This window comes from Thermobia domestica, chromosome 8 (assembly GCF_964235325.1).
Source record: "Thermobia domestica chromosome 8, izTheDome1.hap1.1, whole genome shotgun sequence".
NCBI classification, from domain to species: domain Eukaryota; kingdom Metazoa; phylum Arthropoda; class Insecta; order Zygentoma; family Lepismatidae; genus Thermobia; species Thermobia domestica.
In genome coordinates, this window is record NC_137461.1 from 252,234,937 (window position 1) to 252,255,735 (window position 20,799).

At 35.6% G+C, this 20,799-nt stretch overlaps 1 protein-coding gene across 4 annotated transcripts in view; it reads right to left on the bottom strand.

The window, feature by feature from the left end:
* The window catches only part of LOC145693544 (NAD(P) transhydrogenase, mitochondrial-like), a 98,672-nt gene that overhangs the window by 67,520 nt on the left and 10,353 nt on the right, over positions 1 to 20,799 (bottom strand). For all 4 annotated transcript variants that reach the window (XM_081769629.1, XM_081769628.1, XM_081769627.1 and 1 more), the window contains exons 3-9: positions 18,390 to 18,544; positions 16,422 to 16,562; positions 14,200 to 14,322; positions 10,702 to 10,889; positions 5,181 to 5,336; positions 1,931 to 2,135; positions 25 to 240 (exon numbers count right to left, since the gene is read on the bottom strand). In XM_081769629.1, the coding sequence (XP_081625755.1) occupies positions 25 to 240; positions 1,931 to 2,135; positions 5,181 to 5,336; positions 10,702 to 10,889; positions 14,200 to 14,322; positions 16,422 to 16,562; positions 18,390 to 18,544 (1,184 nt within the window). The remainder of the gene's footprint in view (positions 1 to 24; positions 241 to 1,930; positions 2,136 to 5,180; positions 5,337 to 10,701; positions 10,890 to 14,199; positions 14,323 to 16,421; positions 16,563 to 18,389; positions 18,545 to 20,799) is intronic.

A 20,799-nucleotide genomic window follows, 5' to 3' on the forward strand; every position in this document is an offset into this window, starting at 1 on the left:
ATGTCACAGTTTCCGCAAACTCACCTCCTGTGTATACCAACGCGTCTTTCATAGTATTGGCAAAATAATTAGGTTCTGGTGGTGCGACCTTCTCTGCGGGTTTGGCTGCTGCAGGGGCCGCGGCTGGTTGTGCAGACGCTGGTGGTGGTGGAGGTGGCCAGAGCAATTTTCCATCCTGTAATATGATACTTCCTCTCACTACTTCGTCCTCAAGGTTTATGTTGAAGTGATCCTTTTCACCTGGAATACACGTACATACGCTGTTACTATTTTCTGGTAATATCCAGCAAAACTATTATAGCACACAAGGTAAATTATATACGCTTTGTCAGATAAGAAAAGAAATCGCATTAAATTAGCTGTGAGCCATATTGGAACTCAGAGTTACGTGATGGTGTGGCCTGGTTAGAAGGGACAAAGTTTAGTAGAGGAAGCTAAAACTAATGGGACACGTTGGTTGATAAGAGTACAAGGAAAATAGCTATATATATATATATATATATATATATATATATATATATATATATATATATATATATATATATATATATATATATAATTGTAAAACAACGAAGAACAGTGACACTGAAACAGGAAATAGTAGCAGATTTCTGTGACTTCTGGTTCTAGTAGAGAGATTAGAATGCACATGGAATATATTTATGGAACACTTGACTGATGGCAGAACACATCATCTCGCTATCTGATAGTGTTTTTACTCTATAGCGACCAACATTAAAAGTGGAAGTGGTTAATTTCTTTCACTTCTGGCTTTAGTAGTTATATCAGAGTGGTGATAGAATATACTCTTGGAACACAACTGAAAACTATTTCTCACTCTCCATTACCGTTTTTACTGTATGGGGGTCAATGTTAAAACCGGAAGTGGTTGATTCCTGCCACTTCTGGTTTGATTAAAGAGTTAAGATAAAATGATACAAATCTTAGAACCCTAAGTTAATTACAAGAAACTCTTCTCACCTCTAAGTATCGTTTTTGCTCCACGGTAATTAATAAAAACCGGAAACGTTTGAATTCTACTATTTCCGGTTTGAATTATCACGTCCATCACCACATTCTATTCCTACCTTTCGATCCTCTACACCCTGGCCAAAATTTATGGTGACCCATTAAGTCACTCTTGAGATTTTATTTTGCCTCCCGGACACGCCATTACACGAACAAGGAAAATATATAATGGAGTTTTGTTAGACCAAACTCCTTGTAGAAAGACACATTAACGACACGTAGTACAAACATCGACAGAAGAAAATAGGATATTTTATACACAGACTATACGTAAAACAACCATTTTCTTTGTCGTAAAGTGTAAATCAAAACTAAGAATCCTCAACTATATCTTGGTAAAAATAAGTTGAACAAAGGGTGGAAAAACTTAAAAAATTTACACTTGGGATTAATCTCGAAATACTTTCAAATGTAAAAGAAGACATTACAAATAAAATATGGAAGGGTACACTCATTTATTCATTATTTATAATACTACATTCCATCTTTATCTTTGATATATTCGAATTCATTATTGACAGAAAATCTTTTATAATAAAAGAAGTGATTCTCTACCCATTAAATCTCTAAACAAAACAAATAGCAGGATCTCTTATGTTTTGAGGAAAACTTTCACAGTATTTATTTTTGCATTTATTTACACACTATATTGCAGAAATACATTACAGGCTACGTACACCTACTCAACAATTATTATTCTAAGCTTTAACGACAATTGCCGTAAGTTATTTCTAATAACACTATATTTTTGAGTTTGAAGTTATCTTGATTTTACGTAACGTTCCTCCGATGATCCTTAAAAAAGTCAAAGATCACTGATATAAAACAATTTAATAAACGCAACATGAACCCAGAAAATATACTAATTTACTTCTATAATACTTTGGAAGAATCTATTTACCGATTGACAACAGGAACTTAGATATATTATTGGCATACAATGTTGAGCTTTGAGTTGGCAGTCGACTAGGTAAATCAGTGAGACCAATATGAATGACATCTTTGTACGAGTAGATTTCACCAGGCTTCGTTGTTTCAATATTCCCACCAGACTCTGCAGCAAGATCTACTACTACACTTCCAGGTTTCATAGACTCCACATGTTCCTATTGGAGTAAAAGCAGTATCAGGTTTAAAATAAAATGTCAAAAAACTAAATCGTACCACAGAGCATAAAAAGTAATAACTAAAAATTAGTTAACAGGAGGATTAAATTTCAGCCAAAAACTAAGCTCTTTTCATTAATAAAATGCGCAGCATATGGAATCAACAAAATATTGGCTTCAAATTCTGTTTAGTCTTTAATGTGCCTAATTTTACAGTTCTTGAGTTTATCTACCGGGTAAACAAGAGGAGACTAGGTTTAAATTACTTTCTTATTTTTTTTTTAAGAGGTCATAATAGAGGGATTAACATGATAACTCGATATTTCAATATTACTCTCTGCTACAAACCACAAAGATGACAAACAGTTGCTGCGTCAGAACTAAAAGAACGAAAATCATTTAAATTAGATTAATATGGAAATTACTACTGATCTAAAGTTTATAACTATTACGATCAGGGAACAGTACACTTTCAATCCACACATAAAGGGACACAGAAATGAATGGCTGATAAATGAAATTGCAATCTAAATTGAGATTTCATACATTTAATCCAGGTATTTACAAGTCCAAAACTTAAGGGAATGTACGGATACTAGTAACACTCGTATACAACTTGTACATAAATGTGTGTTCGCTCAGATGATAACTGATACCTGTGGATAACAAACGCTTGCAATGACACATAAGCACTGAAAAATCTGACTGAATACATTTACGTCATGTGGGTCACCATCTATTGGCCAACACAAGTCCGAGTTTTTGTTGGCAGAAATGTCGAATACGGAGTGTGGTTACCGCGAATAGCTATGCGGACTGCACAGCGTGCAACCACACTGCGGATTAGATCACCAAGCAGCTTCTGTTGTAAAGCATTCCACTTTTGCACAAGAAACCTGCTCAGTTCAGCAATTGGCCGTAGTGGGGGTGTTAATGCTACATCCTGTGCATACTCAATGTGTCAACTAAGGTAACTGTGCTGGCCACTCGAGACGTCTTCATGCTGCAGGCAATTCTCCAACTGTGTCCTATGTAGACGGGAACTATCATCAGTAAACGTAATTCAAGACTATGTACCACGGAACAGTCGGATATACTGTTTAAAGATGACATTCCTCTAGATCAGTAATTCTCAAAGTGGGGTTCGCGGATCCCTGGGGGTCGGCGGTGTCTAAAAATTGAAATGTGTTGAAATAAAATGGAACTCGCAGATGTTATGCAAGAAGTATTTTTTTAGTTACTAAAAAGAAAGTAATTAGAAATTATACCTACGTTTGTAAATTTAAATGTTTTCCTACTTTACTAAATTTCTGCCCTAAAGCCGGTCAACCGTTATATAGGCCTACTTCAAGTGAGGGAAATTCCTTCTTTGTTAGGACACTTTTTCAAAAGCAGTTTTAAAACATAAAAGTAAAATCGTCTTAATGTGAAATTGGACCTAAGATTGATGGTGACAAAACTCATTCCAGATTTCAATGCAATTATGGAAAAACACAAAGAATTTCATTCCTCACATTAGTGACCCCACATTTAAGAACATTGCTTATCAAGTGGATTTCCTTGAAGAAAGAAAGAAAAAAAAATGATTTTCAGTCTTGAAAGTTACTATATTTTCAACTGAAATTTCGTTCACTAGGAAACAATCATGTCTCTTTAGAATAAATTACTTATTGCATTATTTTTCTTGATCTTTTTCTTATCACTGGTAATTCTAAGTATATTTTTTAATACTATGTGAAATTTCAGATAGCATTGCAAGGGGGTCCGCAGATCACTTTCCGAATGAACAAGGTGTCCCCATTATCAGAGAGATTGAGAACCATTGCCCTAGACCTCAGCTGCTTCTGTACGCTGCTGAAACACATGGTATGATGTACGGGTCCGGACATGATACCACTCCATGCTATGACATCAAGGCCTCCATACGTGTCCTTTCAACAACTCTTTGGTGGTGGTAATGTGTTCCTATTGCCCTCCAAATAGATGGAGAGAATCACCCTCCTAAGTCGTGACTCGTCATTTAAGAGTATACTATTGCACTGTTCTGGGGTCCACTCACTATGGGCTATTATACTGTTGTAGACATGGCTGTCGCTGCTGCTGTTAAAAGGAATGGACTTGATTGGTCGGCATGCATACAATTTGCACTCTTGTAACCGCCGGTATAAAGTTTGACGAATTTGAGAGATTTAATAATGGGCTTCTGCTTATTGCTTAAGGATAATAGTTTAACTATTAGTTAGTAATAGTTTTAATTACTTATTAACCATCAGTTAGTGACAAAGTAATACTTTTTTTTTTTTTCATTTCAATATCTTTTACAATTTATATACTATTATTGACGAAATCCACTGCAACTATATTGTTTAATGACGAATAACGTATTCTATTCTATTCAATCCGATTTGATTACCGGCCTAGTCGCACTTTTTCCACCTAATTTTAATCGAAAATTGAAATGAAATCTTTCAGTTTTACGTCAGACTATTATCCCGTTAGACTAAAGGAGACGGTGATTATGAGAAATGAATGAAATGGTGGGATGCAGAGTGGGAGAAAACGGGAGAACCCCGAGAAAACCCACGAGCACGGTGTTTGTCCACCACAAAGTCCACACGGCGCGAGCTGGGATCGAACCAGGGACCCAACGCATCGGAGGTGAATGCTCTACCACTGAGCCACCGCGGTCCCCTATTTTTAATCGAATCCGCACTTATACAGGATATGTTTTTGCTTGTTTGTTTGTTATGCTCAACCACAAATTCTAGTTTAGGGTTCTCATTTTAGTTTACCAGTTAATACTTAATTGCTGTAAGTTACAGTTTTTACTTTCGAAGTATGTAGAATTATTTCAGACAAAATCGCTTAGCAGTGCTAAACCTCTTGTATGAAACCGAATTTAAGCATTCAAGTTTAAGTGGAATACAGGACTAAATCAACCACAATGATGAAGACAGTTTAGAATGGCTCGCATTGGCTAATTTATTAGTTTGTTTCACTGCACGTTTGTGGTAGAGGAGAGAAAGAAATAAAAAATATGATCACCTTTTTTATTAGTATTGGGGCCCTCTTCCCAGGAATCAACGCAGTAGTAATGATGACATCTACTTCCTTGGCTTGCTTAGCAAATAACGCCATCTCGGCCTCAATAAATTCCTTTGACATCTCCTTTGCATAGCCTCCTACTCCTTCGCCTTCTTCCTTCAAACAAAAAATAAGAGTAATAAACATTCAAAGAAATTAAATTTCATCATTGAAAAACAACCAGAATACACATATTAATCTGTTTTTCGTTTCGTTATCAAGTACCGAGTTACTAATGCATACCTTAGGAATGCGACGAATTCTTGTCTGCTGCTAGAACATTTGAAAATATACAGAGTGGCCCAAAACTCATTGGCCAAGATTAATGTCAATATCTCAGCTAATACTAAGTACAATGATTTGAAATTTGTGTGTGTGATATGTTTATGACATTTAGACATTTCTAATCGCACTATTGTTTTAATTTTTGATTTTAAAAAAAGTGGCCACACACTCATCACTGAGCAAAGGATATTCATGGCTGAAGAACAATTTGGGTAGTCGAAAGTACAGAGGAGTGGACGAGCATTCCAAGTGAAGCTTAGAGTCAAAGTTGACCCAGCCAGACACACGATCATAGAACAAATTTAGACGACAGGTTCCATTCTGGATTATCACTTGCATGGAGGAAGGCCTCCATCTCGAGATGCTACGGGAACACTGAAAAAGTCCACGAAACTTTTGCAACACCCAAACAAGTCTGTGTGTCTATATCAGCGTTTAGAGATCGCACGCGCATTGTGCAACGGTTTGAGCATAAAATTTCGCGTGGTCAAAACCTTGCGTGACGGAATCTCGCCTGGCCAGAACCTCCAAAAATCTGGCAGGACGAAATTTCGCCATAGCGATTTCTTTAGCGTACAAAATTCAAAATATTGTTGTATGTATATACACTTAAAATAGCATATAAAGTTAAATTTCCATTAACGGAGATACCCACAATACGGACGGATTTTTTTGTTTCGGAAAGAATATATGTATCATTAGGTAACAGATACCTCTATTTCAGACACAGACAACCTTCTTACCCCCGTATTATGTTACTAAAATGCTATTTTCTCTCTTCATAGCAGACAGGAACGATTTTCAATTCAAACGTATTTAACATAGACAACTTTGCCTTTCTGCAATTTAAAAATAAATTTGATAAGCAGACAGAAAATTCATTTTAAAGGGTTCAGAAGTTTTTAAGCAATGATGACACAGACAACCTCAACTTGAATGTAGAGATAATCTATAGAAATTGCCCCTTCCTTTTTTAAAAGCTACAATTTCGAAAACGCTAGAGGCAAGTTTCCAATTATTTTTAATGACGAGTTTATAATACAGTTTTTCATGATATACTAAATTTCTGGCAAAATTTTGAACTTCCGGTGAGATTTCCAGTTCACTCAACAACTAATGTAACAGATTCGATGGATAAGATTTCTCCTAATTTGGATTTAATTTCGATTATATATTCACTAATTTTGATTCGTCTAGTTTTTTCGCTTACAGTGTCTAAATTAAGCATTTTCGGATTTATTTTTCTATTATTATTTTTTTAAAATTATTACTTTGACTTTAGGAATTCTCCTATATATTACTACAGCGAGGTTTTGTCCTACGTAGAGATTACGGCCTAAGAGTTTTCGCCCAGCGAGATTTGGTCTGCTAGGTTTTGGCCAGGCGATATTCTGAGCATCAAAATTTTGGCCCAGATGATGTTTCGACCGCGAAATTTTGTCCGTATACTCTGTGTAACACTTTTGAAGGCAGATTTTCATTTGTTTCCCTACAAAATCCAGACCCAACAGCTACTAACACAGAAAAGCGACTGTAATTTGCGCAGACAAGGCGCATTAAACAACAGGAGTGTAATCTAGTTTTCGAATCAATCACATTAGTGGGTATACGCTTTTGCCAACTGTCGTAACTGGCGGCTATGGGGATTAAAAAAAAAAATCCCTATGTTACCACTGTTTCAAGTCCTCACCGACTCACCGAAAAAGTATGGCCCGTAGTGCGTTCTGTCCACTGTTGGAATTGTGAGACCAATGCCTTTGAAGGAAAATGTCATATCTGAAGTACAGACAGGAGCTTGAGAACAAGCTCATTCTTGTCATTCACGGGTTATGGGAGCCTGCGTAAACCATTGGTATATGCGCGATTGTATGTACATGTCCCCATCACACAAACTTCTGCATGAACACTTCAGACAAAATGTCATCACATTGGACCATCCAAAGCATAGCATCGACTGACTCCCTCAAACGTATTCATCTCACCTTAATCCATTAGATTTCTTCTTATGAAGTCATATGAAGGCTTATCTACCATAGAAACCATAAGACCGTGGGTGTAGCTGAAAACACATCGAGCGTAAAATTTTGGCAATTTCTTGAAGATGGTGTCCAAGTTTACAATTCGATTGCCAAATCAATGAGGTGGATGACAAACGCATCGAGCAAGTTGTGTTATATGCATTGAATCAGTATAGTTTGAACACACTATCTTTTGTTTTCGTGCAATACAATTTCAATTTTGGTGGGTAGTTTTAGTAGCATCCTGTATTAACTAATTTCTTTTTTCGTCTATTTGATGAAGAATTTAGCGAAAACGCTTACATGTATACTTCTTCAGCGTTGTGATCACTATTTTATGGTAAATATAATTAGTTTTATACATATTTGTGTGTGTACTAACAAGACAAAATAACATTATGCATGGCTAAGCCCGTCACTAGGGAAAAGGTCTTCTAAACAAAGGAATAAATATACTAATTTTTACCCATTGCAGTATACATGGAACAAACTTAACGTAGTTGATCTAGATACTTTGCAAAAACGTTAACGAAATCTTATTTCAAAGCTTTCTAAAACGTAAAAAAATAAAAATAAAATGTTATTGAAATAACCAAGCCTATGATATGTAACCAGGTCGGGAATGATTGAATCTGTCGTCTTGTCCGACCATAATGTAATTTTTTTTTCCTACTAAAAACGTAAGTTCAAGCGCAGACAAAGAACAAACTGGAATTACTATAATTTAGAATGATTAGTCTAAGTAAGAGTTTAGTGTCTCAAAACAAAATTCCAACATGATTAATATATATATTGATGGTCTTATTTCGTGAAAATTAAATGTATAGAAAGTAAATATTAGATTAGTTTGAGATAGGTTTCAGAGAGGCTGTAAAAATGAACTTCTAGCTCTAAACTTGATCTAGACTATTTTATTAGCGTTTAATTGTTCATTTGTTCAGTTCAAAAACAGTTTGTGAGAATGGCCAGTTATTAGGATAGAACAAGTTCCACGCACTGCATGATTTTTAATTGTGCAGTATGGCGCTAAGTTCCGTTTTCTCTTAACTGTCTTTTATATGAAAATAATATCTCCTTACATGGCTAATTGATGCATTACTTTTAATCGGCCTGAACATATGACAAATGTTTTGTTTGGATTTACTCGTTGTATCACTCCACTTACAGGTTTCTGTAATTCCTGAATTTATTTGTACTTCTGAGCTTTCAACTCTCTTGAAGTTTTGGTCACGGACGATAAGAATAGAAGAAAATTGAACACAAGGGTCAAGATTGACGTGTTTAACCAGTGAAATGGAATGGAACAAACTTACCGAGGGAAAAGCTATGCTGGAAAACACGTAGTCAAATACACCGGTTAAACATCAAATGACGAAGTAAGATGCAATATGGCGGAGTCGATTTGTGAGCTCTTTATTTCTTTGATGAAAGGTTAGCAGGTCGTGCTACTATTTTTGTTGACATGCCAAAGTAGTGATAATTTTGTAATTACCGCTTCCCATTCATCACTTAACCATTTCTTGTCCAAATGAATAAGCAAAAGTAGAGAAACTCTTATGTGAAAATTATTTCTGGCCCCTCATAAATTTTTTGAATCTTCTACTTTGTGTTGTCTTTCTTTTAGATGTTTTGACAGACCTGATACCGGGCTTTCCGCCTTTGAATCCCTAGTATGTTCCTTGACACGAACATTTAGATTTCTCTTGGTTTTGCCTTTGTAACTCACATAGCAAGTTTATTTTATTTTATGATACCATTTTTTTTTTTTTTTTATTGGGATCCATGTAATAACTCTTAAATTGGATATTTTTTTCTTAGGCTTTGAAAGGTTTTAATGCTGTACGGAAACCGTATTGCGTATAGATCTTATTCAATGCAGTTGTCAATCTGAGAAAAATTGGCAATCCCATCCATTTTTTTTTTCTTTCGTGTTGGTTTCAGGTCTATCGGAACGTAAATACCTTTTTACCTGATTATACCAATTAACAATGGGACTGGGTAATCCTTCTAAGTACCTATTGTCCTTAAATGATTCATCTCTATCAGTAAGTCTGTTTTTAGAGAGGTAAGTCGAATGGCACGTAAAAAGAAATTCTCCCATATATTTGTTTTGATACAAGCAGAATGAGCAGATTTACAATGTATGTACTGTATACCGGCTGTAAGTTTGTGAAATAAGTGAGTCCACCATGCTTTTCTTTTTTGACTGTAAATCTCAAATTAGTATGGATACAATTCAATTCACCTAGTAAAAAAATCTAAGTGTGAATTATCCTTATGCAAGAAAGTACGCTGTCTACTCATCTATGATAGCGTACTGTACTCAATATCTGTTCTTTTAGAATATTACTTTCAATCGAATATAGTATTAGATTAACCAAAAATGGTAATAGTGGGTTTCTCATAGCTAGGTCTTAGTCTTGGTGCTAAACAATACTTTCGAAGGAGAAAGTATTATATTTTAAGCAACATTCAACAAGACTGAGAATTTCTTTCGCTTCAGATGTCCTGAGCTTCTTACTGTAAAGGATAGTTCAAAAACTAATTGCAAAGGAAAGGATAGGTACAGGTCAACAACGTCCATTGAAGCCATTTTAATGTCAATGGTATTAACTAAATTGCATATTTGTTTACTTTAAAGCTATTTTTCACGCAATGAGTAAGATAGATATTCAATTTCAAATTTAAAGATGAGTATGTAGAAAATGACAGACTAATATTTATATGATGTTTGTCTGCCAATTTCGCTTCCGTGCAAAGCGAATTGGTAAACAAGTTAAGCAATTATATACATGCACAAAAGCACTTGCGTACAACTCACGTCGTTCCACACACTTATAGATTAATTTGTATGCAGAAAGAGCCGGAGTAAAATCCCATGTAGCTCAGTCTAAAAACTTCGTTAGGAAAATTGACATTATTGAGCCAAAGATATTCTTTCCAATAATGGGCAATAATTCGAAAAACATTTTATCGATTCTGTAGTTTCGAACAAATCCGAGTCTGTATTCAGGAAACTATTTCTACATTTGACAGAAGCGTCCATAAAAAGTATAAATAACCGCTAGTGACTACACGACCTTTCTGAAAAGAATAAGAAATACACCATCTTGCAGATTTACCAGTTTGCATTAGTATCATTCAGACTTGTTGCAAGCCGATCTCCCCTACTGACTTACCTTGAGTGCTACTTCCAAGAATTCAGCTCCCATTGACTCCACTTGCTCTTTAACAGCAGATCGTGTATCAAACGCCCGGACTATTGCTCCCATATTCTTCGCCTGTCCTATTGCAGCTAAACCAGCTACTCCTCCGCCAATTACAAGAATTTTCGCAGGTGGCACTTTTCCTGCAGCAGTGATCTGACCTATACACAAAATACATACACACAATATTAATCAGTAAAATGAAATTAAAAGTTGAGTTAATGACGAGTGTTTCAATTTACAAATTGTGTTATGTTGAATAGGTATTTAATCCAACTATAAACAGCCATAAAAAATTGAAGGGTTAGGAAAGTACAAAGAATGGTGAGGTAGACAGTCTTTTTATTCTCTACTTTTAGGTACTTCGCAAATGTTACTGCTATGCTGAAAAACATAATTGAAAACATATTAATTCTGAAACGAACAATGTCTTATTTTGGAGGAAAAAACAACTGAACACCGAAAAATACCTAGGTAATACAGCCAGATCATGTTGTTGGAAAAGTTCTGTATCAATGCGTGAAAATTACAACACAACTTGCCAATATTCAAAATGCCTTGATTCGAGTTTCTTGGATTTTATGAGAAGTATTAATGTATAAGTCTTCGGGTTATAAAGAATAATCTTGTTATAAATGTGACAACTATGCTCCAATACATATTAAGAGGCTCAGAAATGGAAATCTGACTGCATTTCGAATCTCTGTAAGATGTTTGTTTGTTCTGGTTTTAATTCTTTCCGTGATTCCGATCTAACAAATTACACTTACATTAGTGACTTTCAGTTCACGGAGAATATATATATACGAATCTTTGTGGTGCTCTTGTTCTTCATATCAGAAATAGTGGAATGACAAGATATGAAGAACAAGAGCACCACAAAGATTCGTGCTTCTGTATAAAAGGTCCATTTTTGAGTGAATTTTCGTTGTTCTTATATGTAACAGCGAGGTCATGAATGTGGGTACTACTATTAATATAGACTCCGCGAAGTACGACTCAAGCGTAGACAATTATGCAAAAATCAACCAAAAATGTACAGGCTGTTACCCATCGCACTACCTCGCCTCTAAGAAACATGCGATTTATATTCTCTCTTTCTTCGTTATTTGTTTGTTGAAATTTAGCATTTGATTGCAGCACTGAGACTAAAAATGAGGATTGTTTAAATGTGGTATCCAAACCTCCGTAATACGTTCCAATGCTCGCCACCGGGAACCGAACCCGGGACCATGCGCACCACAGGCGAACACGCTAAACCTTAAGCAGTAGAGAGGGTATGACTGAGTTTCTGTGACTCCAATTAAGACAACTTTTCATCTATACACATACAACCTTTTAATCATAGATCGCAGGGTTTCATTTCCATGTCATATCTGTTACTTTCTTAAAACCCTATGGTCGTGCTTCCAAAGAATTTTCCTTACTTTTGACTAGAACGTTATTTCTCACAAATTGAGAAGCAAGTCTAAAAAACAGTTCTCAGCTAATCTCATCATGCTGACGTATCAATTATGTTTTAATACCAACACTAAGCTTCTCTCCCCTCACTCTTTTTCCTTCTACCATTTCTACTATCTCGTCCTTTAATTTTTTTTTTGTTAAACGATATTACAAGCTCCTTTTTATCTTTTTAATTACTTCCAAAATTATTCTTCCCTGATCTTCCGTTCAACTCAAGCTACTTTCTTCGTTGTTAACCACACCTATATTACGAAAGCCTTCAGTTGTTCCCATACTATTATAACATGGAGTAACGGACGGACGTAAATCATCGTTACCCGTTAAGATGTAAACGGATTGACAAACTCCGCGGAGATGATCCCTAACTATCCACTGCAAAAAAACAGAATTCAAAAATTCGCCTCCGTTCAAGAGTTATCATAAGGAGCAACTGACGTACGTACGTCCGAACATAATAATCATATTTAATCTCACTTGCATGATCCTAACTACGACAGTTTAAAAGCGAATGGACAGAGAAACTGAATACAAATTACTCAACTAGTAGTGCTCCTTCCATTTTTCCTTCTTTCCCATATTTCGAACGAATTACTTGCTTATTCTTCTTCGAGGGAAGAAACTCTTTTCGCAATGTGTTCTTACATTACCTTCTTGTATCTCAACAGTCCTAATTTAATATTTATCGGTATTTATAGTCTCTTACCTTTCCCAATGATATAGCTATTTCTTATTCTCAATTTATAACATTACATGTATAACCCTAAAGTTAGTCCAGTGGCAGAGTAACATATATTAATGCCTTATTATTATTATTATTATTATTATTTGACTTTCAGTTGTCCTTTCCGGTAAACTGTTCTTAAACAGTAAGCTGCAAGATGAGTAATTTGATTATTAAAAGCAATTTGTCTCTTTAAACGTTTATTTTCAATTCCACATTCAACACAGCTTTCCTCAAATTTTCTACGGTTTCGTGTTTCGTAACAGGGCTTTACGTACAATGGAATACCATAGAAAACATGAAAGCTGCGTATAACTTCCATGCAGCGAAGATGTGTAATAATAATAATAATATCAATAGTAGAGAAGCCGTTATAAACATGTGTACATGATTTATTTTTTCAAAGGATAACTCAAAACAAAGTATTTCGCTCTCATTTCTTAATTTATCAGGTTAGGTTGCAGTTATTAGTAAACTATTTATTTACGAAAAATAATCACTTGAATCTTTTTTTGAGGAAACTGTCCGAACAGAACAAAAGACCAACTACTTCCGCTAACTGAAATATTTGGAAGTTCAAAAGAAAAAAGAAAGTTTATTTGACTGCAAGAGATTTACACAAATCTTTCACACGAAAAAAAGTGTAAAATAACATTCTCAGAAGAAAAAAAAAATCATGTCAGAGGTACTGACTAGGCAACAGCAATGGCTAAACAGTTTAGTACAATTACAGCACATTTGGACGCACGAAATAATTACACTTTTTTTAAAAAAGAAACAAATTATATAAATTGAAATTAAATGTTAACATTAAATACAGAAGAATAGAAGTTCTTTGACATCTACATAAATCATGTGACCGACGAAGAGAGCTGGAGCAGCTCTCGAAATTATTACATTATGACATAATAGCTACTGGCAGTGGCGTATTTACGATTTTGTTTCGGGGGGAAGCTTTGCTAACTTTCGGGGAAGGGGGGTTGCCTGAAAATGTGAAAATTCTGCAAGATATTTTATATACTTTACTATAGTAAGATTCCGGGTGGGCTTAAGCCCGGAAGCCTCCATAAATACGCCACTGGCTACAGGTCACTTCTTTTGTTCATTAATAAAATCTGCCACTCGATTCTTTTATTACATATATTTCAGCAGTTTATCTCTACAGAGTCTGACTAGGACTCTCACTTGAGGGATGAAGTGTTTAAGTTGCGTATAAATAAGTTTACTTCGAAGTACATAAAGTAAAATATTAACACTGTTGTAAACTTTTCAAGAAGAATACTTACCAGTAAAAAATCTTCCAAAATGATTTGCAGCTTCTATAACCGCTCTGTACCCAGCTATATTTGCCATTGAGCTCAATGCATCAAAAACTTGAGCTCTACTTATGCGAGGAATACAATCCATACCTGCAAAATGAAAATGGATATAAATATGAAATAAACTGCCAACTAATTACGCTCGAAATATTTACGCACACCAGAACCGTATATACCTGTTATGTCCGCAATATTTCGTGATATTTTTCTTATTCAACAACACATAAAACTTCCTACTTTCTTTTTAACGAATTACAACTGAAATCTGCACGTATATTGCAAACTAAACTTTTTTATTATATTTCCATATCTACTAGATATGCTTACATAATAATTATCAGCATAATTAATTCCCGTCCATTCTATCTCCATTATATTTTTTTCCTTGTCCAAATCTTGACAACTGTGATAATAGCTAGCGGAAAATTCAATGTTTAATATGGTTGTTTGAACAAATCCGTAACAGGATAAAGAGGAACAAGATGACTACCTTATAAGTTCCTTTAAAGACAGTTGTTCAAGCGGTTTATCTTAATTACTTGTATAATATACTTAATAATCCTTAGCTATTACTTGTAATCTTAATTTAGACAATCGAAGAGCTGCTATAACCTAAAGATCAATGCAGAAATACAAGCTGTGGCTCTTGGTTAACAAGGGCAGAATAAAATTAGGGAAAGAGCTCAATAACCTTAATTCTGTTTTACGATTTGTGAACAATTTCTTCCGTTTTTCAACTTAAAAGATCACAACACATTCATCTGCATTTTTCTGTACCTGTTCACCTACCGAAGCTAGTAAGCAGAAGTTATACATTTCAGAAGACTTAGGCAAGTAACTGTTATAGTTTCAAACAATGTTTTCATTATTATTTGGTCTAGGAATTAATTCGTGCGGTTGGACAAGAGATGGCGCAACGAACGGAGCGTCCCACAGTTCCGTGTATCCACACATGTGTTGCAAACCCCTGTCATCGCGTATCGTTCGTAGTATAGGGCAGTGGATTAAAGCGTCAACAACACCAGTTTGTAGTTAAGTGAGCATGGCGCAATTTGTGCCTGATAAAGTGTTTTTGCGGGGTGTCCTGCTGCATTACTTTAACATGCAGAAAAGTGCGACTGAAAGTCATCGTATTTTAGTGGAAGTGTATGGGGACCATGCTCTAGCTGAGCGAACGTGTCAGAAGTGGTTTGCACGGTTTAGAAGTGGTGATTTCGGCTTGGCAGACCAAGAGCGAGCTGGACAGCCAAAAAAATTTCAAGACGAAGAATTGACAGCATTGCTCGAGCAGGATTCGTGTCAAACGCAGGAACAACTTGCAGCAGCATTAGGCGTTGATCAAACAACAGTCTCCAAACGCTTGAAAGCCATGGGAATGATTCAAAAGATGTCACATTGGGTTCCACATGAATTGAAAGACAGAGACGTTGAAAGACGAAAAACCATTTGCGAATTGCTGCTTCAACGACAGAGCAGAAAGAGGTTTCTGCATCGAATTATTACGGGTGATGAGAAGTGGATCCATTACGAGAACCCTAAACGAAAAAAGGTCTGGGTGAAACCAGGTGAACCAGGTCCATCACAACCAAAACGAGATATTCACTGTGCAAAGGTTATGCTGTGCATATGGTGGGATATGAAAGGTGTGGTGTACTATGAGCTGCTGCAACCGGGTGAAACTATGAATGGAGAACGTTATCGACGACAATTAATGCGTTTGAAGCAAGCTCTGGCCAGAACACGACCAGAATGGAAGAACAGACATGATAAACTTATTGTTCAACATGATAACGCTCGCCCACATGTCGCAAAACCGGTCAAAACCTATTTAGAAAATGTCGGATGGGAAGTTTTACCCCACCCGCCGTATTCACCAGACGTTGCTCCTTCGGACTACTACTTGTTCGATTGCATGAACAACGATTTGATTGGACAGCGGTTTACTTCTTCAGAAGATATCGAAACATGGGTCTCTGATTGGATCGCTTCCAAGGATGAGGACTTCTTTCGCCACGGAATCCGTACATTGCCTGACAGATGGGCGAAAGTGGTGGCTAGCGATGGACAATATTTTTCTTAAGGTATTTATGTATTTTGTGTTTGTACTACAGCTTCAATGTGTGCGTACCAACCGCACGAATTAATTCCTAGACCAAATACATATGGTTAATAAACTTCGTATAACTCACCAAACACAGTCAAATTCTTCTGTGCCAATTTGTCTACCAAGGCTTTATTCTGAGCAGGATAAATAAAGGATATCAACGTGCCTCCTGGTTTGAAATTATTTACTTCATTATCAAGTGGCTGCCTCACTTTTAGAACGATATCTGAAATTTAAAAAGAATAATAGTAAAATATAAATAAAATGAACAACGTTGTGGAGTATAATTTGCACTACAAAGAATAATTTAACATGTAATACGTCATTTATGAGTTTAGTTTACAAACATTTTATTAATTAAACGCTCGATAATAACTATTTCGTGGACTCTTATTCACTACTCACGATTTTGCCATTTTTTATCTTTTTATTTTGGATGTTAATATAGATTAAGATTTTATTTAAATGTTAACTTATCTTCTTTCCATATTCAATTGGTTTATGGGGGCGAAAATATGGTTCTTACGGTATTACCTGATCTTTGTAACATAAAAGCACTCCTTAAATTATAATGAAATAAAATTAAATCTTTTTAGTTTTATGTTCATGCCGGCTAGGCTAAAGGAGCTGGTGATGATGAGAAATGAATGAAATGATGGAATGAAGAAAGTAAAAGAAAACGAGAGACACTCGAGAAAATCCACGCACACAGTGTTTGTTCACCATAAAGCTCACTTGGCGCGAGCTGGGATCAAATCAAGGACCCATGCACTAGAGGTGAACGATGTAGCACTGCGGCTCCTTGATAAACTATACTTTAATTATTTTGTGTTCCCTTGTAGATAAGTCATTAGCACGCAGTGTCTCGGGTTCATTCCCCGGTGGGAGTACAGAAATTTCTGTTGGCCAAGCATCGTGCGGTACCTCCAGACGTGCTATTTGAAAGCCTATCAACCCATCATTTTGTAACGATAATTCGTATAAATGTATAAATATTGTTATGGACAATGGTCGGGTACGGATAATTTTCTTTATAGCCAGACCTGCACATTTATGTTGTTAGGTTGTGTGGCTAGACATTTTTCTAGGCAGTTGTTAAGATATAATCCAAAAGGAAGAAATATTGTAAAAATACAAGGTAAATGTGAAAGAGTCTTCGGAAAATACACAAGTTTAAATTTATTTTACTTTGTGTGTTATTATTGAACATTCACTCGTTGAATTGCATTTTAAGTAGTTCAATAATCATATTCTGACGAACTTAGGGCAAATATGTAACTAACTGTCCAAAATTAGTTGAAGTTGGAATAAATGTTAAAATTTGAATGAAGTATAACTTTTATTCTCTGTATGTATAACTCACCTCTTAATGCCTAAGCTGTAAGCGAATGGGAATTATCTTTCAAATTATATTTTTAGTTATAACCCTAACTTTAAATTCTTTTACAGCGATTAGTATGGAAGTTACAGAAATCTTGGAATAGTCATGATTATTTTTTTTCTTCAATGTTGCCACGCAATAAGTCGAAAATTGGGAAATGTTACAAATACATCTAATATTGCGTTTCTCCGAAAGTAAGACAGGTCTTGTATTAATCCTTTGCACAAAAGATATTCGAGTTCACTTTCAGGAGATATTGTGCCTATTAGATCGGAGTGAAACCATTACTTGTTGTGAAAAACACGAACAATAAGTTTTGTTATGAGATTTACGGTAGGGTCTATTCTTGGAAGTAGAGAAATAAATAAATAAATAAATAAATAAAAGCTAGGGCTTATTTTCAGAGAAATACGGTATATGTTAATTAAATGCTCACTCTATTACTATTCGAACAAGGCAACTTGTCTCCCTACTGCAATCACAGACCAAACTATATAAAGTTTTATGAGAGAAAAATTTTTAAAAGAAAAATTAGAGAAAGATAAGCAGTCTGATTACAAATAAAATTTAAATAGAAGATTTGGTGAACATAGCAAACAACTCGCTAACAGCTATTTCAAACGAAGATTATGTTTGAAATGAGGCTCGCTTCCGAACATCCCATCAACTTACCAGACTGAAAGGCAGTTTTCGTGTCAACCATTTTGACGCCTATTGCAGCAAAATCTTCGTCCCTGAATTTTGCTTCGGCGCCCGCTCCGTGCTCTACTTGCACTGTAAAGCCTTTCTTGATAAGAGTAGCTGCCACGGCGGGAGTCATCGCAACCCTATGAATTAAATAAATAAATAAAATTAAAAAGGAAAACATGAGTCATGCACTGATTTTATACATTAGTACTAAACTTATATTTCATCCAGTAAAAACATTTATCAGCTTAATCTATTGTACGCTTTCACATGCTTTATATCCGATTACATTAGACTATTCACTCGTTTGTATTATTTTAAAAAGTTATACACTTGTGTTGAATATATATAGCACTATGTCAGAAAATATGGACGGAAACAAAACTAACAGATAAGAACGGTGAAAAACGTCGTCGCAGAAAACAAAAGCAATTTTTGTGGGTCATTAAATAAAGAATTAGGGTAGAAACTCATGTAATATTGTGTAAAGGAGAATTTCCGAAACTGTGCGCCATGGAACCTTAATGTGGAAAATTAAGTGTGTGGGGCCTTTCCCATGGCTGGAAAATTTCACTGAAATGATTCTTGGCCATAGAAATGAGGTAAGGAGCTGACTTATTTGGATTTTGAGTTTACATCAGTAGTTGTCGAAGGTCTTACATAAGGAGCTGTTAGTGAATTTAAAGTACGTGGTTTATTTATATGTTACATACTTATATACTTGTCGTAGGCATACTTATAACTTGGAGAAATAGTGGCACTCTAGGACGCCATGTGAGTTTGGGATGCAGTGGTGTACGGGAAAACTGGACATTTGGAGAAAGTTGTAAAACGGATGAAAGCGTTTGATATGCGAATATAGCGAAGAACTGAGGAAATTCTGAAGGTGGAATGAAAAAACAATGTTGGTGTAAGGCTAAGTTGTGAAGAAAGCAACAGCAGAGACTATAGGCAGGGAAAAACGAACTATTTGGTATTTTGAAACGAAATTTGTCTCTCCCTATTATTTTAATAGGGATTTGATTGCTCTTTGCTACTCTTACAAAGTGAGTGAGTGAGATTATCTCACCCTTATTTACGGTGAGGTTTTTTTATTTTAGCGTCCCTTTCAGCAGCGAGGCTATATGAGACGTGGACCTACTGATTAACGTGGAATCCGAACCACATGAGCTCCCGCCGGGAATCGAACCCGGGTCTCCCACGCCAAAGGCGCGTATGCTAACCACTTAGCCACGAAGGAGCTCTCACCCTTATTTACAACTACTATCCAGGGACAAAATCACAAACCTTTCAGTATTTTAACTAGTATTTCCCCAGTCCACAACTTTCAATAATCAGTCCAATGGGTCTGTATATAGTCATATAAAAACAACAGCTGTATTCCAACTTTAGCATTTTAACCTGAAATAATCTTAACAGCCAAATATGACGAACTTTTACAAATGGACGAGAGTACAAGGACTTAAAAAAAAAAATTATAATTATTACTAATAAAGAACTGTTCACTATGGCAATGGTTCCATACTGGTGTCGCACAGACCCAAAGGACATGTTGCGAAATTCGAGATTTTAAAAATTATGAAATATTTAACAAACAGATAAAATCAATTGTAAGACAGACTGTACTAGTCAACACCTCCAGCGGCAGCCACAATACTCACTACTACACAGTCACTAATTCAAAGAAACTTTTAGTCTTACACTATTTTTATTATTATTATAGGGGCACGAGTTTTTCGCACTAAGAATTTGAAAATTTCGCGATTCGTTTTCCATATTTCGCGTTTTGTCGCATTTTGCAGATAAAGTTTCGTATTTTGTAGCTCTTGTGGAAAGATATTCCCTGACATTTTTACAATTGTTCCTTTTATTCATAGATCACTACAAAAATAAACCACTAATTACCCAAAAACAAAATATATTGAATACTTCACTTGACATTGTAAATTTCACTTGTAGAAAATTATATATAACATCAAACTGAACTAAAATCAGTAGCTAAACTTACTATGAGTAGGAAAGTTTTGGTGTCTTGTGGAAACCCACAAGCACCAGTTACACTCAAGCATCAAGCATACGCATGTTACATGTTTCCACATTTTCCTCCTTCATTGTTGTACGTTTGTCACTTATCGCCAGTCCATACTTGGAAAACAAAATCTCACAATTGGCAATGCTTATTGGAAGCCACACATATGTAAGTACATTTACAACAAATTTCAATCATCACTTCGGAACTTCCCACCCGGCTGCGATGATGATAGCTAACGCGCAACATGTTCTCTATAGCTGTGTTGAATCACCCAAAATGCACCGTTCATTCCACGTTCTACCATATTTGAACATTTCCGCCCCCTTTTCCCTCCGTTATATGCTGATGATATCGCAGAATTAT